The sequence below is a fragment of the Pleurodeles waltl genome, chromosome 7 (assembly GCF_031143425.1).
Source record: "Pleurodeles waltl isolate 20211129_DDA chromosome 7, aPleWal1.hap1.20221129, whole genome shotgun sequence".
NCBI lineage: Eukaryota > Metazoa > Chordata > Amphibia > Caudata > Salamandridae > Pleurodeles > Pleurodeles waltl.
The window spans coordinates 693,816,913-693,842,911 of record NC_090446.1 but is presented as its reverse complement, the minus strand read 5'-3'; the positions used below and the strand labels follow the sequence as shown (position 1 = coordinate 693,842,911).

Below are 25,999 nucleotides of genomic sequence, written 5' to 3'. Positions count from 1 at the left end.
GACTGCTCCAAATGCACGCGCCTTGCTAGCATCACAATCCCTGGGATACTCCTTTGAGTGAGTCATGTCCTATACCAAGTAGAATAAATAAATATGTGGGCCCTGCAGTGGAACATGGAGTTTCACTGTGCCCATCAAGTCTCTATCTTGGACTCCATCCATATCTCACAGGAGATGACTCAGGATCTTCTTTGGTGGCAGGCAAGCACAAACTCAACCTATGGCCGGCCTCTCCCCTTTTTCCACCATGTATTTATGGTTATGAAAGGCAAATTATTGCTGGGTTGGCCACCTGAGAGCGGTGGGAATCAGAGGTCTCTGTTCCCTGGCCGAGAGCCAGCTCCACTTCAACCTTTATGAGCTTTGGGTCAATCATTGTGGCCCAGAAATCCTTCCTACCATCCATCTAAGGGAGGCTAATGCATGTGCTCACAGACAATACATGTGTACAATGTGGTACTGCAACAGGCAGGTCAGAGTGGAATTATGAGCCAGGAGGCTGTATGCCTATGGCCAGCAAAACATCTTTCTGGTAGCCATCTATCTGGCCGGGCCTCTGAGTCAGAGCAGACAAACTGAGCTAATTTCACCTAGCAGATAACAAGTGGCATATCCACCCTGTGTTGGTAAGGGGCATCTTTGACTAGTGGGGTTAAATATATTTGCTTTTGATGCAAACATCCAGTGTCAACTCAATTGCACACTGGAATTTTCTCCAAGAACGTTACTTGGAGAATCATTCCAACTGCAAATGAACATGTCACCTATATGTGTTCCCATCACTTCCTCTCCTGCCTCAAGCTCTCCTCAAAATCAGGACAGACCGTGCCTAAGTTATTGTAATAGCCCAAGACTGATCCAGGAGGTTATACTCCCCAGAGCTCCTGAGCATGTTCAAATGCCCTACAATCTGAATATAATTTCTGGAGGTCCTCCTGTCTCAGCAGCAGTGGAGGGTCCTTCAGCTAAGTTACTGCAACCTAACATTCCATGAATGGAGATTGAGCAGTGATAACTGAACCCTACACCTTCATGCATTGAGATTGAGCAGTGACTTAAATGTGTTTGATCTGCTGGCTGTAGTAGTTCTTATCATTGTAGCCTCGTTCCCTTTGACAAGGTCCATCTACACAGGCAAAGGTTTATTGCTTAGTGTGGTGCTTGTCATACACACCTTCCACAGACCAGACTTTTAGATAAGTTAATAGTTTTATTGTTGGCACACCAACGTTTTGCAGGGGCAATTATATGATTTCTGTGTGGCCCTGTTTGTGCTATATGCCCAGTCAGCCATCTCTATTAAAATTGTCTGTTGTGATGAGTTTTATCAAAGGTCTAGCTAATGTGTTTTCCCCAAATCCATTTGGCATTTCTCTAAAAGGACCTGAACTTAGTGTTAACTGTTATTATGTGTACATCTTTTTAACCACTGTACACCTGCTCACTGCGATTACAGATGCTCAGAACTCTTCCTAATTGTCATCACCTCTGTGTGCCTCTTGAGTAATCTCAAGAGACATTGTGTGCAGTTGTCCTATACCACCTTCTTTCCAGACAAGTTAATACTGAACACCTGGGAAGGCTTCTTGATCAAGGTTATGATGCCTTCCATGGTGATCAATCCTATATACTGTCGTTGTTTTTCTCTCCATCCTTCCAAAGGAGAGGGGAGAGTTTCCATAAGCTTGATCCTGAAAGGCTATTGAGCTTTTACATTGGACACCCAATGCAGATGACCAGTTCTTTGAAGGATTTTCTGGAGTAATGAAAGGGAAAGTAGTGCAAAAAAGGGCATTTGAAAGATAGATAGTCCCCTGCATTAAAATGTGCTATGCGATGGTCAAGAAGCAACCAACTGAAACCCTAAGACTTCAGTTAATGAGGGCCAAAGCCAAAACAACGGCATTGGGAAATGGGGAGGGAGACCTGTCCTGGAAATCTGCCAAACTGCAACATGAACACCAGTGCACACCTTCCTGAATAGCCAGGTCTGATGGCAAGGTCATTTTGCTAATCAGTACTGCAAGACTTTTTGGTCGGAGTCCACTTTCACCATTCTTCACCTCTTCGAGGTACTGCTGTTGTATCTAGTCTTATAGTGAGAAATCTGCAGTTTAAAGTAAGAATAAGGTACTTACTTTTGGTAGTGCTCTTTCTAGTGGGTACTCTATCTAATTGCAGATTCCTAACTGCCCCCTCCCTGTTCTGGAGTGGACTTCTTGACATCATAATAAAGTTCCAAGTTAAATTTTGGCACACTGTCACCTGTAAATATTTCATAGTGCTCAGTGTCTGGGGCATGGAAGGAGAAAGATTAAAATACTGACATCTGTTTGCAAGGGTGGCACTTATATGTGGCTCCACCCCATCACTTCCGGGGTGGAACAGAGTCTCTGTGGAGCTACCTGCTGTCATGTATCTGTGCACAACAGTATTAGATAGAAAATTCTCTGGAAGAAGTTTGATGCATAAGGTATATTCTTAAGGTGAGGAATATGCAGTTCGAAAGAATGTCCATCAGGAGTGCTACCAAAGGCAAGCAGCTTGTTCAGTGATGCTCAGGATAGCAATGTGCTCTTTTCAAGTGCACATGTGACAAATGCTATAACCTCTTTAATATCTTCCCATCATATTCAACAAGAGTCGGATGTAGAATCGTGTAATTGGATGGCTCTAATTTCTTTAGAATTTTACTACAGGCGGTGTTGCTCTTATAAATATTGGTCTCACCCGGCTACTTCCTCCCTGTTTGTATACTGAAGGAAAGTTTTTACACAGCCAACAGATGAGGACATTAGTGTCACGATAAATAATTTGAAAAGTATAGTTGCAGGTTCCACTTTGTGAAGTGATCTCCATTTATTTATCCATAGCATATTGCTGAAGCAGCTCCGTCTGTTTGGCAGCAGTGCCGGCTACCACAGGAGGTGGGAAGCTGACTGGGACGGTGGGGGCCTTCAGGTCCATATCTCCTTGTGGACAGCCATCAGCAATGCACAGTGGGGATTTAGTGCAAGACTTGTGCTCCGCTGATACCATGGCATGAATTGAATCCTTTGTACCAGCCTTTGGCCGAGTCCTGCACCTAACCACCTTATGGATCCAGGACTCATTCACAAGGACAAAAAAAACTCTTAACTCTGCACTTATTCCTCCTGCTCAGCAGCAGGTTGGACTGTAAAGATTGCATTCTTAGTCCATTCCATTGAGTGGTATTGCTTTCAGTTTTCATACCCATCTCACCTTCATTGCACAGCCTAGTATATTTGAAAAATAGCTTTCTTGGAGGTGGCTTATTTAGCTAATGTTTTTCTTGTACTGAGTTAGAATGGTGATGTCACCAGTTATATTGACAATGTAATTTGTTATGTCATATGAGAAATCATGTGTAAAGTTATGAGAGGAGCTAACAATAACGGGTGTGTTTTCCAGTTGACCTGCAACACGTTTTACATGATTTTTGCCAAAATAGGTAGGCAGTGAAGGGTTGGTAATTGTCACAGATGTGTCTGGGTGCCATTAGATTTTTAGACAATGGCAGACAGGACCCACTTTGAGCATGTCAGGAAAAATGCTTTGACAAGAGGAGGAGTTAATGATGTCAAGCAATATATCAGAAGTGCATCTGCATGTACCTTCAGAAGAAGTGGATAGAATGAGTCTGTAGAAAATACTGTATGCTTGGTATTGGATGCCCATTTAGGGCTGAAGCCAGACCATATGTCTGAAGGAGCTTTCTTGGAGAGAGAGGGGAGGAAATTATCAAATAGGTCTGCTAGCATGTCTGTGCTTTCCACAATCATTTGAATTTTTTTAGTGAAATGCTTGGTCACGTGTACTGCAGCTTGCAACTCTGAGTGGGTGATCTCATATTGACTTTAGTGTTTACCTTTATAATTTTCAAGAGCTCTTTGGGTCTGTTTTTTTTCTTAATTTTTTTGGAAATGTATTTATTCATTTTGACTGAACAGTACAGGTCATATGATACATTTCTGTGCAAAAATATAAAACACTTGAGTAGGGACTCTCCAGGGTGTCACTCAACATTTGCCATCATGTGACCTAGTAAAGGAATAAACACACAGCACACAAAATAAACAGTGCAATTTCATTGTGCGTCTGCAAAGGGTAATAATTAGGAAGGAGCGAGAAAGAGAAAGGAAGAAAGAAAAAGAAAAGCGCGCGCCTTGGGGATGTGTGGAATCTGTCACCCACGCCTTATAAACATTCAGACGTCGTCCGTTCCTGCTGGTCACAAACCTCGACGTCCCCGGTGTGGCCCCCCTGCAACAGGAGTCTCCTGAAAGAGGGTAGGAACATGGGATCTAAGAGTTGGTTAAAGGGCGGCTGGCCAACAGGTGCCCGCATTCCAGCAACAGAGGTGCGTGATCCGACAAGAACCACACCTAATAGCTCACTTTCAAAACATTTAGGTCACCTTTATTCATCAAGAGGAAGCAGTCCAGTTGGCAATGAGCTCTGTAGGTCGTGGTATAACGGGAGAAAAGCATAGCTGTGGGGTGAAGTTCTCTCCATGGGTCTACAAGCTGTAATCTAGCCATAGTTTTCTGTAAGCTAGCCACCACATGAGGTTTTGTGCCCATCTCGGGTGGGTGCCGGTCCCATCGACTACTCAGTACACAATTAAGGTCACCTGCCCAAAATATGGGTGTCCCAATGTGGGGCAGTAATTCAGTCTGCAGGCCCCGTAGAACCCCCCCCATCATCCGTATTAGGCACATATATATTAAGGATGCAAATCTCACGGCTGTTGAGCAGGCCTTGTATAAGCACATAACATCCTGTCACATCTGCAACATGCCCCGCAATCCTGAATCTCACAGCAGTCACCTCCTATCACCTGTATCCTGAGGCGAAGTCTCCAATCAAAGGTCGGAATAAGTGTTCAAGGGCGTTGCCGGCGTCCAGTAGCCCTTAGGGCTTTATAGTATAGGTTGAACCTGCTAATAATTATTGTGGCTGCAATTTTCCCCCCTTCATGGTGGGGTGGGAGAGACACACCAGCGACCTGTCCCCCGACCACCAATCACCTGAACCAGTAGCCAATTGGCCCGCACCGGCCAAAGGCTCCCATCATTCTCTCCACTCTCCACAGTGTGAATCCGTAGGTCTCCTGTGTAAAGGGTGGGGGGGGTGGCTCCAGTCTCTCACCCACGAGTCGGAGGATGTCTTTAGCGGGCCCCTTGCCCACCAGGTTCGCTCCCTCAGCAACTCAAAATAGTTCCCCTCCGTAACAGGATGGAGTCCCCTCATGCAGCGTGGCCCCGCCAGGCTGCCCCGGGCCCCAATGAAGCTCATTGATATAGTTAATCAGGGGAGACTCTATTAGGTCCATCAAAGTTACCTGCTGGTGCCACACTCAGTGCCCACCGCTATTGGACAGCAGTTGTGAGGCAACTCAGTGCCTCGGTTCCTCAGTGTTTATACTACAACATCAGGGACCCTCTGCATACCTTAATGTCTGGCGTCCCAATTCCCAGATACAGGCCCAGCCTTCACTCCCCATCCGTCGCAGGAGGTAAAGAGTTCCCAGTCTCCAGTGCCACCTCCAGGCTTACTGTTACTCTACAAGCTCAAATAGCAGGTCCCAGCACACATTGTACGTCCCAAGAGGACACTTGCACATCCAGTGCCCCCAACGCACACTGTTCTGTATGAGGGAGCAAATCCCAGTCCTCCACTCCCTCTCTCATCTCGGGAATATTGGGGCTGACAAGCAGTGGGCCCACTCCAGCGCCACTCACCTGCTTATTTCTGGGCCGCGACGTGGCCTCACACTCCCCTCCTGCTGCAGGAGGAGAGTGGGGGGCGTAGGGCAATCCCTGATCAGGGCCAGCAACCTACAGTGGCGAGATGCGGGCCCCAGGCATCTCTGTGGCCTTTACAACACGGCCAGGCACAGAGCTCAGCTCCTGTGGTTTTGTACGCGGCTGTATCTGCTTCACTTGGTAGTGGGAGGGGAGTCAGCTGTGCCACCCAACAGGCACCATTGCAGGGGCAAGTCCACCCAGTGCTATTGCCGGCACCTCAGGTCTTCTCCCTCGCCGGGACCACTGAAAGTCAGAGAAAGGCATCTGGGGCCTCAGATTCCTTACCAGCCCACCCATCCTCTCCACGAACTGATTCCTAGGGACAGGGACTCCCCTTCCTGGTCTGAGTTTTGATGGAAAAGTAGTCAGTTTCTCATGGCTCTGTGCTTCTTGTGTGGAAAGCTGTAAAAAGAAACTGATGTCAGCGTGCCAGGGTGACGTTTATATAGGACCTGCAACGTCATATCTGTCAGGTGGCGTCGGTCAACTGTGCGTCCATCACTAGCGTCATGGTCTCCCTGATGACGTTGCGGTCATATATAGGCGCCACTCCGGCGTGCTGATTTCAATTCTTTTCTTTTTACACCAGCCTACACGCAGATCCAGAGAAGAGCTACCCTCGCTTTTTGAATGAGTTTTCAACTTTTGTCAAAACATTTTTGACCTACTCAATGTGTTGAGATGTCTTTCGGCAAGACCGGATTCAAGCCGTGTGACTTCTGTCACCGCATGATGTCGGTGACAGATCTGCACCTCGTGTGCTTGTGGTGTCTGGAGCGCAACCATGACCCGAAGTCGTGCTCGGAGTGCCTGGCCATGAACCCTAAGGCTTTGAGAGAGCGGTCCCTAAAACTCATGGCCTTGATGCGCCTTGCTTGGTTAAGGACATCGGGCTCTTCGGGGGATGTCCAGCAATCGCTTATGGACATGCCCTTTGATGGCATCCATCTCTTTGGACACAAAGCAGACTCAAGCACTTTAAGGGCTCCCGGGCTACGGCCCCGTCCCTTGGCCTCCAAGCTGCTCCTCGCCCCCCTCAGTCTGCTTTTCACCCCTTTTGTGGCTACGGAAGGGGCGCCCAACCGCGTCCATTTCCCTTCAGCCACCGAGCTGCGCATGCTGCCCAGCCTCTGCGTGGCTGCAGACTTGTGATCCACTGTCCCCGTGGATCAGGGAGCCAGAGGTCTGCACCGTTCACCCCTCCCACACTGCAGGCTCCAAAGCTTCCTAGTCTGTCGCTCCATCACAGACCAGTCGGAGGCAGGATTCACCATCACCTGCCCCACTGGGAATCCATCACGACACAGGTGGGTTGTGCAAATTGTCCGAAGGGGCTACTCCTTCCCCTTTGAGGCGACCTGTCTGGCCATTCCACCATCCTATGATCGGATGATGGAGGATCACTTGGCCCTTCTCCGCAAGGAAGTTGTAGAGAGGGTCCCTGTGCCAGAAGTAAGTTGTGGTTGGTATTCTCTCCTCCTTCTGGTGCCCAAAAAGTGCAAGGGCCTTTGTCCTGTCCTAGACCTCCAGTCCCTCAATCTCTTCCTCAAGAAGGAGAAGTTCAAGATGCTCACTATGGCTCAGGTCCTCTCTGCCCTGGGCCCTGAGAAGGGATGGTAGTGTTGGACTTGCAGGACGCCTACTTTCACATTCCCATCCTGCCTACCCACAGACGTTACTTGTGGTTCGTGGTAGGTCAGGAGCACTTTCAGTTCACCGTGCTCCTCTTTGGCTTTATCAGCCCCCCTCGGGTGTTCACGGACGTGAGGCTGGTGGTCGCAGCTCATCTGCACCAGCTAGGGGTTTCACTCTTCCCCTACCTTGATGACTAACTGTTGAAGCGGGCTCGCCCCAGGCTGTTGTCTCCCACCTCCAGACTACGGCAGGCCTCCTGCATTCTCTGGGGTTCACTATAAACATGCCAAAATCACACCTGACTCTGTCTGAGATGCTCCCTTTCATCGAAGCGGTTATGGACACAGTGCAGCTTTTAGCCTATCCTCCCATGCTGCGATTCCAGGATATTCAGGATATGATACTGATTTTCAGCCTCTGTCCTGGATTTCGGTAAGAATGACTCTAAGGCTGCTGGCATATGCGGGCTTTGCAGTGGGACCTGAAGTTCCAATAGGCAGAGCATCAGGGGAATCTCTCTGACATGGTCCAGATCTCGGACAGGGAACTGTGCAAGATCTGTAGTGGTGGCATTCGAACTGCGATTCGGTCAAAGGCAGATCCCTCTCCCTTCCTCAACCAGATCTAACAGTAGTGACAGATGCGTCACTCCAGGGGTGGCCACATGGGGGGAGGCAGAGATCAAAGGCATCTGGTCTCTGGCATAGTCCGGGCTCCACATAAACTTTCTGGAGCTCCGGGCAGTCAGGCTTGCATTGAAAGCATTCCTTCCTTCTCTCAAAGGGAAGGTGGTGCAGGTGTTCACGGACAACACCACTGCCATGTGGTACTTGGACCCTTTGTCAAGAGGCCCTGCGCCTCTGGACGGGGCTGGAACGTCAGGGCATATCCCTGGTGGTTCAACATCTAGCGGGCTCTCTGAACGCCAGAGCAGACAAACTCAGCCGTCATAGCATGGTCGATCATGAATGGCATCTCCATTTAGAGGTGGTGCCGGGTCTCTTTCAGCAATGGGAAGAGCCTTGGTTAGATCTGTTCGCTCCTCATAGAATGCTCAATGTCAGCTGAAATGCGCTTTGGAGTTTCCAAGGCAGCACTCGCTTGACAATGCTTTTCGTCTCGAGTGGAACTCAGGCCTCCCATATACCTTTCTGCCAATACCACTTCTGCCCAGAGTTCACAAGAAGATCAAAAATGAGAAGGCCCAAGTATTTCTTGTGGCTCTGGACTTGGCACAAAGAGTATGGTATCCCGAGCTTCTGAGCATGGCCATAGATCTTCCACTCAGACTGCCTCTTTGGGAGGATCTTCTGTTGCAGCAGCAGGGGACAGTTCTCCACCCGAACCTGTCCAACCTTCGCCTTCTTGCGTGGAGAATGAGCGGCAGCAGTTGACAGCTTTCCATTTTCCACCCGAAGTCTATAATATTATCTTGGCAGCAGACATCCCTCCACCAAAACGGTATATGCCTGTCTTTGGAATAAATTTGTAGCATGGTGTACCAACATGTCTGTTGATCCCCTTTCAGCACCTCTGTCTGAGGTACTTTTGGTCAAACTCTATCCTGCCCAGCAGGTCTCTGTTTTGGGCACCCTAAAGGGTTATCTGTCTGCCATCTCTGTTTTCCTCAGACTAACTGATCAACACTCCTCGTTTAAATCTCCCATTGTTGGGAGATTCCTCAAACGTCTTACACACATGTATCCGCCTACCCCGTTCATAATGCCCCAGTGGGATTTGAACCTGGTACTCTCTTTCCTCATGTGTGTTCCTTTTGAGCCTCTTCATAACTGTCCTTTTTGGCTTTTCACTTTTAAAAACAGCCTTCCTTGTAGCCATCACCTCTGCACATGGAGTGAGTGAGCTGCAAGCTTTTTCTTCGAAGCCGCCCTTAATCTCTGTCCATCCTGACAAAATGCTGCTTCATACCAGGGCCTCTTTCCTACCTAAAGTGGTTACGCCCTTCCATGTAGGCCAGTTTATCACCTTTGCCTACCTTTTAGACACACCCACATCCTTCTTGGGAAGAGGAGAGACTCCACCTCCTGGGTCCCAAAAGGGCGTTGTCATTCTACCTTAATTGTACCAAAGACTTATGGGTGGACGATCAACTCTTTGTTGGTTATGTCGGTGCGAACAAAGGATGGGTGGTGCTAAAAAGGACCATCTCTAGATAGGTTGTTTTCTGCATCAAAATGTGCTACGCTTTAGCTAAGAAGCAACCTCCTGAGGGTTTGCGTGCTCACTCAGCCAGAGCAACTGCTTCAACCATTGCATTAGCAATCAGAGTTCCAGTCCTGGACATCTGCCAGGCAGCAACATGGGTGTCCCTGCAAACATTCACTAAACACTACTGCCTGGACAGTCAGATCCGCGAGGATGGCTACTTTGGCCATTTGGTCCTGCAGGACTTCTTAGTATGATCTTGGTTTGCACACCCGCCTCTGGGGATGGTATTGCTCGAGTATCTATTCTAAGGTAAGGAATCTGAAACTTGGAAGTCTGTATCAGATGAACAAGTTACTTACCTTCGGTAACGCATTATCTTGTAGAGACCTATTCTGGTTACCAATTCGTTACCGACCGACCCATCCTCCCGGTCTGCAAACTGATTTCAAAGGACAGGGACTATATTTTAAGGGCCCTAGTTTCAGAGCCTCATAGCTCTGTACTTCTGGCATGGAAAGTTGTGAAAAGAAACTGATATCAGCGTTCCGGGGTGGTACCTATTTACGATCGCAACGTCATCACGGCAACCACAACACAAACAACTCACGCAGAATTGACCAATGCCATCTACCCACGCACAAGGGTACTGCTTGAAGAAAAATCTCCGGATCCAGTCTGACGCCTTGTGGAAATTCTAAGGTAAGGAATCTGCAACTAGAATATGTCTGTTCCAGATAATTTGTTACCAAGGGTAGGTAACTTGTACAACGGCACGAATGGGTACTACTTGAGAAAGATCTCCAGATCCAGACTGACGCCTGGGGAAATTCTAAGGTAAAGAATCTGCAACTAGATATTGTCTCCACCAGATAAGGCATTACTGAAGGTAAGTAACTTGGCCATCAGAAGAACAAGTTACTTACCTTTGGTAATGGATAGAGACCCTACCTGCAGATTTTACCCACCTCCCTGTTCTTGGGACTGAAGTAAGACAGTCTATTAATAAGATCCCAATCTAGAGATCTGAACATCCGGCATTCTGATTTCTCTTGGCTCTGCGTCCAACAGCGCAGACAGAGATCAGAAAGTACCTGGTGTTAAAACCCAGAGATGTGGAGCAGCATGCTGCCACCAATCGATGCGTGCCAGGATTGCTATTAATAGTTTCCGGATCCAGTCTCACCCCTGGGGAATTCACAAGGACAGGAATCTCTGGTTAGATAAAGTCTGGACCAGAAAAGGCGTTACCGAAGTTAGGTAATTCGTTTGTTTATGTTTATTGTCACAGTTCATTTTTCCATTTCTAATATTGAGAAATCATTTTCCACCTGACAACTTTTCTCTCTGCTACACCAGCTGCAAAACTGTGATTTATTTTTTTTGCCTTCCAACACTAAACCGCATTTTCCGGGATAATTGAGCTGTTAGTTTCAAAGTGCTGATAAGTGTGGAAAGACTTCGTAAATGTTGATAAATACCCAGACTGTCAGGACTGTGTGGGCGGTCTTACTGTTTACATTGTCCACTCCCTTAACTGACCCTGAAACACCAGGGTGTCAGTCTGGGATATCAGTTATGATTATAAAGAAATCTTCACACAATACGGATATTTTGCGCATGTGTGTGACATATCCTTATAGAAGATTCAGCAAATCTTGACCTATGAAGTGAATTTTATTCTCATCTATTAAAAGTAAACAGTTTTGAGAATCTAGTTCACTGCGCGCCTAGGGGGACCTCATCACATTAGAATTCTTCTCTTAAGCTGACTCAGTTGCTCAAGTGTTGTGCGGTCAAGCAAAGTCACTTTTTTTGTCCTGAAGAAAAGTGACTTAATGCTGTAGTTTTTACCTTTATTGGAAGTGAAGTTGCGTTTTCCACCCTCTTGTCGAGCGCTGTTTAGGTTTTATAATAAATTCCTCCAGGTGTCAGGCGTAAGGATTTACAAGGCCCATTTCACTAGCAGTGTAATAGAACTCTGGTGATTGCAGCCCAGAGAACTGCATTTTATGCCTTTACTTAATAGAAAGAAATGAAATGGATGAAATTGCAGGCCACGGGGATCATTGGTGGGCTTGAAATATGATCAACAAGAGATGAGTAACACACATTCCCTGCACATACGCTTGTTGAACACAGCCCTGAAGCTTGTGTATTGTGGCCTAAAGCACAGCATCGAGTTGTGCAGTGTGAGACATTCTTTTTTAGTAAAAATTGTTGTTCGAGTCCATACATTTTTAATTCTTGATTTCGTTTGTTACTTATTTCCAGCACTTGCCAGCCAGTTGACTCTTGTTTCTTTTTTAATGTCGTGTTTTGTTCGTTTGTTTGCCGTCAGTTGACAGTGCTGTGCATTTTTTGTTCTCTTTCTAGCCATTTGAACCCAAGCCCAACATCGCCTCTCTCTCCATCAGGGCCTTTGTTCTCTGCACCGTCCAGCCCTATGCCCACTTCTTCGACATCCAGCGATTCCTCCCCTATCAGGTTTGTGAAGCTGAAAATGTATTTTATTTGCTCATGTTACTTTTTGTTTCTTTTGTTAGTTGTCCCCATCCCAAAAGTGGTTGCCATCTTTTTGTGGGACATCTTGGTAGGCAGAGATATGAAGTTGGCACTCTCTACAAGTTATCCCACTTAATTAGTTTATATCATGATATTTAAGTTTCAAGTCTTGAGTAAGGATATTTGAAATGGCATATTGCAATGTGTCTGTCCCTCTCTGCCTTAGGTAATATAACTGCAAAATACTGCAAGCCATCGTAGGGTGGCATTTAATTGATTTCAACAGTTTTTATCTATCTCACTAGCTGGCCTTGTTTGAAGCAGTATCAGTGTGCTTTAAATAATAGAGCATAAAAGGAAGGGGTGCGAACATAGTTGGCATTCTACATTTCCTATAGCCAAGTCTTGTTGGGAGTCTGTTTTGCAAATTTGGGTTTTTAAAGAGCCCAATTCTTTTAGCAGGCGCTTGCCCTTTGCTGCTTAGGGAATTGGACACCCTGGCTCATAGGGTTTGTGTGTTTTGTCCTGAAAGCTGTACAAGCTCTCCTAAGTCTTCAGTTTTTCCCTGGCGCACCTAGTTTCTTTCTGGCACATGTCCCTGCATGTTTTAAAGGTTCTGTTAGTTGGCTTACACCACCATCTCTTGATGAATATGGTATTTGTGCATTCCACGCTTGAAGAAGGAGTCATGTGTTAGAAAGGGCATATATATATATATATATATTTAATCTGCTTTGAATGGCTCTGGAGTTTAATTCTTCCCTGTAGAGTTTGCTCCTTTAGGCCATGAAGACACTTTAGAGAAGAACCTTTGTGTCAGTTTCTCCTCACATCTACTGAGGGTGCCCAAAAGCCATTATCCTTGTAGCAGAAGAGCTCTGAAAGGTTGGTGTATTGCATGCCAGCTTAATGCTAATTAGCTACCCATTTTCTGAATTGTCCAGCATGGTTGCACTCTTTTTCCATCTCAATCCAAGCTCTAGAATCAAACTTCTAAATCACACCCACTGTTGCCTTTGAAAAGTCGGTTGGTACAGTTGCATCCATCCTCCTAGTTTATTTCAGCAGTTGATTGTCCATTGTACTTGAATAGGTATGTTGGTTGAGGGTTTGCTGTGCTGCTACCTATGTGGTTCTTTTCCCAGAATTGTTAAAACCGTGGGTGAGTGAGTAGTCTACCCAGTGTTTCCAAATCCCTGAATAAATCATTGTAATTTACACTCCACCTCAAATATGTAACAATACCAGTACCAAAGTCATTGATTATCTTATTGCATTGTATTAGAAAATGTTCTAATTCCCACCTGTATTCCCTATAGAGAACAAATAATTTTGAAAGATCTAAACAGGGAAATACAAATTTGAAGAAACAAAGGGTGGGAGACATTTCCAGGGATGTAGTGCATATTTCATTAAAATACTTTTTGTTCAAAAAGGTTCTGATTTGCCACATACCACTTAAAACATGGAAAAGTATGCTTTTGGCCAGGAGAGCAATGGCCGGTCTAGTCCAGTTCTATGCACTATGTTCCCTTCAAGAGGTGTACTTCAACATAATTTCATCAAACAGATAAATATGATTTATTTGGAGATACTTCACTGGTCTTATGTATGCCAGTCACTAATTGCATTTCTTTTAGCACCTGACTGTCTAGATACCAAGCCAAAGCTGCGCAAGACAGGTTCAAGAAAGTGCTGTGAGTTAGAAACACAAACGTCCGTAACACGCACTAACAACAATCAATACATCCATGTTAAACCTGTGATTTTACTTTGGAAAAAAAGCTAAATAAAATGTATAACATTATTAACATATTCACTGCCCTGGCTTATACATTTGATATGGGTGTTTTCCAATACAAAAAACAAGCCTGCAAGATTTATCACAAGATTTTTCTAATAAAGAAACAAAGGCCTTTTGCTTTTGAATTTTACTATTAAAAACAATCGAAAGGACTACTACTTCTGAAAGAGACGTGTCATAATAACAAACAAAAATTATATGGTCTGTGACATTGCTTTTCATATTACAAAACAGCAGATCTCTCTCTAAAGAGACAAGTAATATAAAAGCCAGACCCAATGTATAACAGTACATCTCTTACTAGAATCATAAAGTCAACCCATCTAGTAAGAATCGAGTTGCCTTTAACATGAGTCTCTAACTTGAGGGACCAAACACAGAAGTCCTCTGCCTCTCTTAACCAGGCCGTGGTGGTGAACATTGGGACTAAGTGGAAGTCAGCATGCTTCTCTACAGAGGCTTACTCTGGCACACCTTTCTCTACAAGAAGGCTGCTCTTCTGCTCCTATACAAATAGTAGCACCACAGTTAGGCCTGTGGTTCTGCCCAGCCTTGAAGATCTGATCAGGGGTGAAAAAGCTCTGTATCAGCACACCCAAGTCCACAGCCCTAGTCTATTTTCAGAGCCAGTATTGTTTAGTCACAGAGGACCACAGACTCTTTTATGATTGCAGTGCACCTTAATAGAAATCCTCGGTTCCCAAACCTTCATGCATCAGCCCAGGATGACTACCCAGGGCACACCAGTTTCTACTCCCTTTGTCTGTAGGGGAGAATGAGAGGACTGGCACCTCCAGCATTGTAGAGAAACGATCCAGTGGAAGTTCAGAAGTCATTCCAAGAGCCACTAATTCCTGGCAGGCATCACATCAAAGCTGGTCATCCTTCTTCCTTTTTACACCTTTGAAACTCTTCAGTCTCATTATCAGTACTCTATTACTGCACATGAGATTTTAAAAGGAGGTTGAGATTTTAGTTAGTGGCTGCACCCCAATCCACTCTAGTACAGCTATATCATCCTTGTTCCTATATCACACACTACTCATGGTCAGCCACAATACTGTCGCTGTGAGATTCTATGAGAATTGAACAGTGCAAAATTCTGTACCGTATGGTCAGATCAGCTCTGCTGTGTTTTGCCTTATCCCCGTAGGCCTCCTCCTTTCCTTTTAATCTTCAAAGGGATCGCTTTCCCTCGAGGTGACGATACAACTTGCCCTCTTGCTTTTTTTCCAAGAGAAAATCCCTGACCTAATTGTCAAGTCACTGCTACTATCAGCCTCTGAAATTCACCACCCAGTCCTTCAGTTGCAGAAGCTTAACCCCTCCGGAATGGGGCCTGTTGCCTAAGGGTCTGTGATCTGCCCACTGGGGGCACAATAATTATCTCCATCCATCCTTGTTATTCTGGAGCACATTTCATTAACTAAGAGCCTGAGAAAGTAATATATCATGCACAGCTACATCAGGAAGGAATCACATAGAGTAGCTCTGATCTTAAATATGAGCTATGTTAGAAATGGGGTCTCTAGTTGACAGTGGTTGCCACCCTTGTCCAAATAGTGACCACAATCCTAGTCAGGGTAAGTCACAAAACCATTCAAACTATCCTACGCCCACCATCCGGTAGCTTGGCACTGAGCTGTCAGGCTTAACTTGGAAGGCAATGTGTAAAGTATTTGTGCAATATATCATACAGTGACACAGTGAAAACACCACCAAAATACACCACAGAGGTTTAGAAAAATAGATAATATTTATCTGAATAAAATAAGATCAAAACGACATAAATCCCATAATCACAAGTTGAAATACCACTTTTAAAAGGTTTAAAAATCTCAGTTCTTAGATATAAGCAGTTGTTTTTATTTTATTTGTTACACAGTACCTGGGATGTGCCAAAATAATGATGCACGGAGACCGCAGAGGAGGAGATGCGTAGAAAAATAAGGTGTTGCGTCGGATTTTCTGGCGCAGCGCAGACGATGTGTAGTTTCTTTCCACGCTGCAAGGGGTTGTGTAGTTTTGTAGGCGCACAATCTTGGTTCCTCACTGCAATGTGGGAGTATTTTGACGCCCAGGGATGATACATTGAAAATCCTTGATGCACTGGAAAAAGGAGCTGGCGATGCATCGAGTTTTCCATCGCAAGGCAGGCTCTGTGTCGAATTTCCAGTCGGGAAGTCAATGCCGGTTGGCGGTGCGGTGTTTCTCAGCCACGATGCAGACTTTGCGTTGTTTTCTGCAGGCGTTGCGTCGATTTTCGTCGCACAAGGAGTTTATTGAAGAGCTGAAGTCTTTGTTTGCCCTGAGACTTCAGAAACAGGAAGCAAGCTCAATCCAAGCCCTTGGAGAGCACTTCCGAGGGAAGGTAGAGTCCTTCCAGCAGAATCAGAGACCAGCAGGGCAGGAGGGCAGCAAGCAGGGCAGCAGTCCTTCTCAGCAAAGCAGTCCAGATGAGTCCTTTGGGCAACCAGGCAGTTCCTCTGACACAGTGCAGGTGTAGGTCCAGAACTGTCTGATCTGGTGGGGTCAGAGACCTAGTTTTTGTACCCAAAAATGCCTTTGAAGTGGGGAACCTTCAAAGAGTGGTTTTGAAGTGCACAAGTTCCCCTTTCGTCCCAGTCCTGTCAGTCAGGATCCCTGTGGGGGGGTTATCCGTCCTTTGTGTGAGGGCAGGCAACTGGTCTTTGAAATGTAAGTGTGAGCTCCTCCACCCTATCTGCCCAGGAAGACCCATTCAGTATGTCGATAAATGCAGATGTGACTGAGTGTCCTGTGTTTATGGTTGTCTGTGTGGAATGCACAAGGGGAGCTGTCAACCAGCTGAGAACAGATGTGGACTGGAGACAGACTGTAAGACACAGATGGTAGTAAGTGCAGAGAAATGCCCACTTTCTAAAAGTGGCATTTCTAGCTAGTAATATTAAATCCAACTTCACCAGTTAGTAGGGTCTTCTGTTATCATTCTGTAATACCAAAAAGACAAGGCTACTCCTTGCAGATCAGAATCTACCACTTAAGCGTATATGAGGGCAATTCTAAAGTTTGTCTATGAGAGGAGCAGGCCTTACAGTAGTGGAAAACAAATTGATGAGTTTTTCACTACCAGGACATGTAAAACACATAAGTACATGTCCTGACTTTTACCTACATAGCACCCTGCCCCATGGTTTACCTAGGACCTACTTTGGAGGTGACATATGTAGAAAAAGGGGAGTCTAAGGTTTTGCAAGCTGAAATAGCAGTGAAACTGCACACACAGGCCTTGCAATGGCAGGCTTGAGACATGGTTAAAGGGCTTCTTATGTGAGTGGCACAATCAGTGCTGCAGGCCCACTCGTAGCATTTAATTTACAAGCCCTGGGCACATGTAATGCACTTTACTAGGGATTAAATATGCTAATTGGGATAGGAACCAATGTTACCATGGTTAGGGGACAGGGCATATGCACTTTAGCACTGGAAAGCAGTGGTAAAGTGCGCAGAGTACTAAAACCAGCAAAAACAGGGTCAGAAATATGGAGGGAGTCAGGCAAAAAGTTGGGGGATTACCATCCTAAGGCTGTAAGGTCTAAGAAGCTCCCACTCCATTGATGTGTACAGTCCAGACTCTGGTCTTCATACCATGTGCAATCAAATGTTACACTTTAACACATTTTACATACAGTGTGTATAATGCAATACAATTTACCAAGAGGAATGCTCTGTTCTTTTTGAATGAAAATGAAATATAAGCCTCAGTACGTTTAGGCTGGGTTGTATCTGCTAAAAGGCCTACCCATGCGTAGATGAGAGATTGAGTCAGCTCATATTCATCCTCAGTTAGTCATCAAATTTACATATGTGTTACATATGTTGCACGCAGGCTGTCTGGAGGATCTTAACCAAGCTGTCCACTGGCTGCTCATCATTAGGGGCTACAGGGCTGATCCCTCATCTTGTTTTTGGCCTGTTTTTATTATTCCAGCTGTGAATAGTGAATATCGGCTAGAGACTTCTAGTTGCAGATTCCTTACCTTAGATTCCTTACCTTAGAATTTCCCCCAGGCATCTGACTGGATGCAGAGATTTTTCTTTGAGCAATACCCTTGCACGTCGGTAGGGGGCATCGGTCGACAGGGCTGGCATCGTAGTTGCCGTGATGACATCGGGAGTAGTATATAGACATCGCATTCGTGCAGTGACGTCAGTTCTTTTATTTCCACACCACTCGTTGATCCGGAGAAGAGGTACCCTGGTCTGTTTTTGACCCACTTCGATCGTTTTGTCGAGATTTTGTGAGAAGTTTTGGTGCGTCAAGGATGTCCCCGAAGACCTGTTTCAAGCCGTGCGAGGACTGTCACCGCACGATGTCGGTGACAGATCCTCATCGGGTTTGTCTGTGGTGTCTTCAGCGCGACCGTGACCCGAAGTCGTGCTCCGAGTGCCGGACCATGCACCCGAAGGCTTTGAGGAAGCGGTCCCTAAAGCTCATGGCGGCCCAGCACTCAACTCCACGTAAGTCACGGTCTCGATTGAGAGGAAGGTTTCAATGCTGTTCGCGGAGCCATCACCACTCGTCTTCTTCTAAATCCTCGGGTACAGGTAAGAAGAAGTTGAAGAGGTCCCATTGCTCTCCGACTTCGCCCCGTCGCTCGGCTGAGGCGACGCAGGAAGAGCATCGATGCTCAAGGCCTCCATCCTCGGAGCCTGTGTCGGGGTCGGCTCCGCGCTTCCCCGAGTTTGCCGGAGCGACCCACGCCCAGCTTAGAGTTCTATGAGACTATGTGCCTCATCTTTGGGTGGACCAACCCCGATAAGGTGTCTTCGGGCCCAAGGGGTTCGGTTGAGGGGCCTTTGGGTTCTGCACCGGCTGCTTTGGCTCCGGCCACCAAGGTCACCTCCGGATCCACTTGCGGGTCCGCACCAGCGGCGGTCGCACCATTGAGACCTTCCCCAGCGCTGGGTCGATTGTTGACGCTGCTGACGGCGGTAGTGCCCACTATCGATGTCGACCCGATCCTTATCCCTGACGACTCTGAGTCGGAGCGGCGTCGGACGCTGCTGCCTTTGTCTTCGATGGGGCCTATTCGCTCAAGGCTAGTGACTAATTTTACCAATTCTCATTGGCACACTGGAACACCCTTATAGTTCCCTAGTATATGATACCTAGATACCCAGGGTATTGGGGTTCCAGGAGATCCCTATGGGCTGCAACATTTCTTTTGCCACCCATGGGGAGCTCAGACAGTTCTTACACAGGACTACCACTGCAGCCTGAGTGAAATAACGTCCACGTTATTTCACAGCCATTTTACACTGCACTTAAGTAACTTATAAGTCACCTATATGTTTAACCCTCACTTGGTGAAGGTTAGGTGCCCAGTTACTTAGTGTGTGGGCACCCTGGCACTAGCCAAGGGCCCCCACATTGTTCAGGGCAAATTCCCAGACTTTGTGAGTGGGGTGACACCATTACACGCGTGCACTACATATAGGGCCATACCTATATGTAGCATCACAATGGTAACTCCGAACATGGCCATGTAACATGTCTAGGATCATGGAATTGTCACCCCAATACCATTCTGGTATTGGGGTGACAATTCCATGCATCCCCGGGTCTCCAGCATAGAGCCTGGGTACTGCCAAACTAACTTCCTAGGGTTTTCTCTGCAGCTACCGCAGCTGCCAACCCTCAGACAGGTTTCTGCCCCCCTGGAGCCAGGGCAGCTTGGTCCCAGGAAGGCAGAACAAAGGATTTCCTCTGAGAGAGGGTGTTACACCCTCTCCCTTTGGAAATAGGTATAAAGGGTCTGGGAGGATTAGCCTCTCCGGGCCTCTGGAAATGCTTTGAAGGGCACAGATGGTGCCCTCCTTGCATAAGCCAGTCTACACCGGTTCAGGGATCCCCCCAGCCCTGCTCTGGCGCGAAACTGGACAAAGGAAAGGGGAGTGACCACTCCCCTTACCAGCACCTCCCAGGGTAGGTGCCCAGAGCTCCTCCAGTGTGTCCCAGACCTCTGCCATCTTGGATGCAGAGGTGTGAGGGCACAATGGACAGCTCTGAGTGGCCAGTGCCAGCAGGTGATGTCAGAGACCCCTCCTGATAGGTGCTTACCTTTCTCTGTAGCCAATCCTCATCTTGGGCTATTTAGGGTCTCGCCTGTGGGTATCTCACCAGATAACGAATGCAAGAGCTCACCAGAGTTCCTCTGCACTTCCCCCTTCGACTTCTGCCAAGGATCGACCGCTGACTGCTCCAGAACGCCTGCAAAACTGCAACAAAGTAGCAAGAAGACTACCAGCAACATTGTAGCGCCTCATCCTGCCGGCTTTCTCAACTGTTTCCTGGTGGTGCATGCTCTGAGGGCTGTCTGCCTTTACCCTGCACTGGAAGCCAAGAAGAAATCTCCTGTGGGTCGACGTAATCTTCCCCCTGCCAACGCAGGCACCAAACTTCTGCATCACCGGTCCTCTGCGTCCCCTCTCATCCTGACGAGCGTGATCCCTGGAACACAGGAGCTGGGCCCAAGTGTCCCTGACAGTCCAGTGGCCCTTCTGTCCAAATTTGGTGGAGGTAAGTCCTTGCCTCCCCACGCCAGACAGTAATTCTGTGTACTGCGGGAACTGCAGCTGCTCGAGCTTCTGTGCACTTTTGCAAGACTTCCTTTGTGCACAGCCTAGCCCAGGTCCCCAGCACTCCGTACTGCATTGCCCAACTCGCTGAGTTGGACTCTGACATCGTGGGACCCTCTTTTGTTGTTCTGAGTTGACCGTCGCCCTCAGATCTTCTAAGTGCCTGTTCAGGTGCTTCTGCGGGTGCTGCCTGCTTCTGCGTGGGCTCTCCATGTTGCTGAGGGCCCCCTCTGTCTCCTCCTCCAAGGGGCGACCTCCTGGTCCTTCCTGGGCCCTAGCAGCACCCAAAACCTTCAACCGCGACTCTTGCAGCTAGCAAGGCTTGTTTGCGGTTTTTCTGCGTGGAAACAACTCTGCATCCTCCAGCACACCGTGGGACATCTTCTGACCATGGAGAGGTTCCTGGCACCTTCCGTTGTTGCAGAATCTTTGGCTTCTTCCACCCGGAGGCAGCCCTTTTGCACCTTCATCTGGGGTTTAGTGGGCTCCCGCCCCCCCTGGACACTTGCGTGACTCTTGGACTTGGTCCCTTCCTTTACAGGTCCTGAGGTCCAGGAATCCATCTTCAGTGCTTTGCAGTCAGCTGTTGTCCTTGCAGAATCCCCTATCTCGACTTTACTGTCTTTCTGGGGTAGTAGGGTAACTTTACTCCTACTTTTCAGTGTCTTGCAGTGGGGTATCTTGGACACCCTTAGTGTTTTCTTACACTCCCCGCGACCCTCTACACTAGGCCTGGGGTCCATTCGTGGTTCGCATTCCACTTTTGGAGTATATGGTTTGTGTTGCCCCTAGGCCTATTTCTCCCTATTGCATTCTATTGTGTTCTACAGTGTTTGCACTACTTTTCTAACTGTTACTTACCTGATTTTCATTTGTGTGTGTATATTTTGTGTATATTACTTACCTCCTAAGGGAGTATATCTCCTGAGATACCTTTGGCATATTGTCACTAAAATAAAGTACCTTTATTTATAGTAACTCTGAGTATTGTGTTTTTTCTTTGAATATAATGCTAAGTGATATAAGTGGTATAGTAGGAGCTTTGCATGTCTCCTAGTTCAGCCTAAGCTGCTCTGCTATAGCTACCTCTATCAGCCTCAGCTGCTAGAACACCTCTAATCTACTAATGAGGGATAACTGGATCTGGCACAAGGTGTAAGTACCACAAGGTACCCAGTATAAGCCAGGCCAGCCTCCTACAGCCACCTAAAGACGGTCAAGGGTATTGCTTGAAGAAAAATCTCCGGATCCAGTCTGATGCCTGGGGGAAATTCTAAGGTAAGGAATCTAAGGTAAGGAATCTGCAACTAGACTATGTCCCTACAGATGTTTCATTGCCGAAGGTAAGAAACTTGTACTTCACTTTTGATATAATAAAAGAAATGCTGAACTTCGGGCCCAGCAGCAGGCTGAGGCAGCCAGTGAGTGTCTGATTGCTGGTGCTTAGCATAACTGCTTGCAGCCACAGCTACCCAGGGTTGAGCTTAAAGTTTATCTAACGTACCTGACTAAACTGAAGGTGGCATTTTTGAGTGTACTGCACAGTAGGGCTTCCCAGCCATGCCATTTAGTACACCCAAAATCCTCACTATTGTCCTCTAACATTAAAACTAGTGTGCTAGTTAATGAACTCCCCTCCTAAAATTACTAGTTTAACTGTGCTGCGACTGCAGAAAACAAAGGTCAGTGTGGTCTGGTAAATATGCCCTCATGCACTCAGTCAGTCCATGCTGGGAGGCAACACCATGTTGTGGAGCACAGAAAGAAGTTGTGGTATTCACAAAAATCAGGCTACCACTCCAAGTCATGAGTGCAGACTTGGTGCTTCTCATGCGGTCGCTCCTGCAAGTGGTCAGATTCTCCCTCGAAGTCCACCTGTGAGTCCAAGTCAAAATACAAACAGAATCATAAGAAAGCAAAGAGGAATTCTACCCCATCATATTACTCTGAACCCAAGGAGAGGGTGTAAAAGGATCACTGTGAGAGTGGTTTACCTTCAAAGTGTCCCGTTGTGGAGCTGATCCTTTAGCTAATGCTGATGCTTCCCAAGTTTTCTGTGCTGTCAGTGGCACTACTGCAGATTGAGCTTTTTAAGGAGGCAGTGCTTTAGATTTTTTTTTTACATATTTCTAGATCCCCCAGGTATGCCTCCTGACCCCAAGGAACCACAGGGGGTCCTAAGTCATCTTACCCCCTGGGACTTATTATGGGCCCCCTACTAATTCAAGTCCAAGCTGCTTCTCCAGCTCCAAGATCAGTGACTGATCCTTCACCTCAAATGGTGGTATTGGTGCCACCAGCGCAGGTAGAGGGTCCCATACTGATGCAGATTTAGATTCCAACGCTTCCCCTCACATTAGAGAGAACTTCAGAAGAGCACCAGTTCATTCTTCTGCAGGAGATGCAATTGTTGCTTTCCAAGGGCGCTATCATAAAGGTACCAGACTCATAAAAGACTCATTATTTCCTTGTGTCGAAAAATGTCAGGGGACCTTTGAATGGTTTTTTCTGAAGGAAAAATTAATAATGCCCCAATCTTGTTTGCTCTGGACCTGAGCAACAGGATGATGTCCTTAGAATTGCAGGATCTGTATTTTGATGTCCTCATCGACTAATACCACCAGTACCTGTGGCTCAGTGTGGACCAAGAGCATTTTCATTTTGTTGTGCCCCTTGTTGGCCTCGCACCCATAGGATGTTCATGAAAGTGATAGCAGTGGTCATGGCCTAACCTCAGAGGTCAGAGATCCCAGTCTTCTCCTATCTCAGTGACTGACTGTTAAGGGCAGGCTCACCACATTCAACCGTAGGCCCCCTCCAGATGACTGCAAGCATCTTGAAATCATTGGGGTTCACTGTAAGTGAGCCAAAGACACACTCAATTAGTTCTCAGAGGCCTGTGTTCATTACATTGGGCACAGTTGAGTTCTAAGCCTTCCCTCCACTGCAGTGAGTCTAGGACATTTGGGCAATGATGCAGACGTTTCACCCTTTGTCGTGGATCACAGTTACAGCAGCTCTAAGCCTTCTTGGTCGCCTAGCCTCCTGTATCCCCTGAGATGGTTGCACCAGGCAGTGCGTCCTATGTATGTAATCTGAAGTTCCATTGGGCTGAACATCAAAGAAAGCTGACAGATACCATTAAGATTTTGGAGGACACCGCTCAAGATCTTCAGTGATGGCTGATCGATTGAAATTCCCTTCCTCAGCCAGAGCTGACGTTGGTGACGGCCTCAACCCTGCTTGCCTGGTAGGTTGTGTGGGGAAGGTGGAGATCAGAGGATTCTGGTTCATTTAGCAAAAGGTGGCTGGTGCAGGTTCTCACAGACAGTTTTCACAGACAACACAACCACCACGTGGCATTACAGTGAGCAGGGCGTAATGGGGTCCTAAGTTTTATATGGGCACGGAGGACCCCAAAATTTTTACACCTCAGAATTTAACTCAACAGAGTGCCAATAATTTTGATAAATTGGACATGGTTGGAAAAAAGTTGCATCTTTCTGACATAGATGCTCCCACTATTTGCCTGATGACAGTGTGTTTAGAATGTAGTGCACTAGGATCGATTCTGCCATCTTGGAAACAAGGTTGATGGAGGCCCCCGGGAGCATCTGACTGGTAGATGACATCAATGACTCCCTCTGATAGGTGGGTTACTTCAGAGAGTGACCAACCCCCTTTTATGGCTACTGTAAGTCTCCCCTGAGGGTGAATCCTCAGATTCGTCAAGCAAGACTCTGCAAGGAACTCTCTGCAAAACATCTACTCCTGGCCTTTGGAACCGCAGCTGCTCTGCTTTGGAACCGAAACAAGTCTGCTTCTGGCGGGCAGGCTCACATTGCAACATTGTTTCTCCAGATCATGCAAGAATTCTGCAACATCCAAGGCTGTGCATCCTCCAGGGTCACAAGGACTCTGTTTGCACCGGGAAGCTCCTGCTTGCATTTGCCAGTGCTTGTTGGTGGCCTCGCTCATCATTGACCCTCCTGCAATCCAGCGACCGAAGTGGAACAGCTCATAGGTGACTCCTAGTACTTTATGCAGCTCCTGAACCACCCCCCACCACTAGACTACTTTCTTCACCAACCTGCGGGAACTTCACCTCTAGGAGGGTGGGCATTGCCACCTGCACCACCTGGGCACCTCCGAGGGTGCTGGACTCTGTCCCTTTCCTTTTCAGGTCTTCTACGTCCAAAATCTGTCCTTGGGTTCCACCAGCCTGGTCCACGGGCCACGAGAGCAGCTGGACAACTGAGGCCTTCATTGACTTCAGTGAGAGTTTCTGATGTCCTTTCACCCCCCATGCATCAGGGTCCCCTGGCGTAGGCACTTCTGTCTTCTGGGTATCCTTGGGTGGGGACACTCTCCAACCTTTCTCCTGTCTTTGGGTTTCCTCGGGGTCTGCTGGGAAGGGTCTTACAACTCACGAATTCCAGCTGCGCCTTCCCTGAGTAAGTTTATGGGCCGACCAGTTAAGTAACCACTCTGCCCCATGGTCACTGGAGACACTTGCTGTACTTAATTCTGGTGTTTTCATTCTCCCCCAGCCCTTAGCTATCTACCACACTTACCTTGGGTGGGTTCACTATTTTGCATTACACTTCTTATGTGGTTTGTCCCCTCCATTGTAGCCTGTACATTTTATGCTATTTCTGCTTGTACATTTGGTGGTTTATGTATTGTGTGTACATATCTCCAAATGGATATATACCAATGCTAGACTAGTAATTAGTGGTGTAATAAAGAATTCCTTATATTTGCAACACTTGTGCGGTTCTTTCTTGTATGAGAGTTACTGTCTGACTACTGTGGTATTGCAGTGCTTTACATTCCTCCTAGATAAGCTTTAGCTGCTCACCTCAGCTACAACTAGAGAGCTTTTGCTATCTGGACATCTGAACACTATCACTGAGGGTTGCCTGGACTCAGAATAGGGTGCCACACTATAGGTGTACACCATAAACGGAGTCAGCATCCTACAATGGTATTAAACCTTAATTTCATGAGCCATTGTGTCCCAGTGATAAGGCACCTCCCAGCACATTGAAAATCAAAAATGGGCCCAGTGACTGAGTTGTAAAACAGCGGAATAGTTTAAAGGATTTATTACAAAAATTCAAAAGTAAAGTGATACAATCAATGTCAGTGTCATGAAGACTTTGGGCAAAAGGGGTGTTGCAATGTAAAATCAAAATAATCCCTAGGGAGCACCAAAATCAAGAGAGAAACAGACAGCATTCCTAGAGAAGAGGAAAGACTTCTGGCTCACCCACAAAATTGAGAGGTTTTAGACACTATTTTGACATATTAAATAAATCGAACTGCAGAATAATTGTGGTATCATTGAAAAGGTTACATTCACAGCAAATCAGAGCACCTTCCTCTTAAGTGTCATATTGCCTGAACACCTAAGCACTATCCCACTACATGAATA

The 25,999-nt window shown here is 46.8% G+C and overlaps 1 protein-coding gene across 2 annotated transcripts in view; it reads left to right on the top strand.

The window, feature by feature from the left end:
* Window positions 1-25,999, top strand: part of ARHGAP26 (Rho GTPase activating protein 26) — a 1,945,875-nt gene that overhangs the window by 1,830,838 nt on the left and 89,038 nt on the right. For both annotated transcript variants that reach the window (XM_069244698.1, XM_069244699.1), the window contains one exon: window positions 12,009-12,119. In XM_069244698.1, the coding sequence (XP_069100799.1) occupies window positions 12,009-12,119 (111 nt within the window). The remainder of the gene's footprint in view (window positions 1-12,008; window positions 12,120-25,999) is intronic.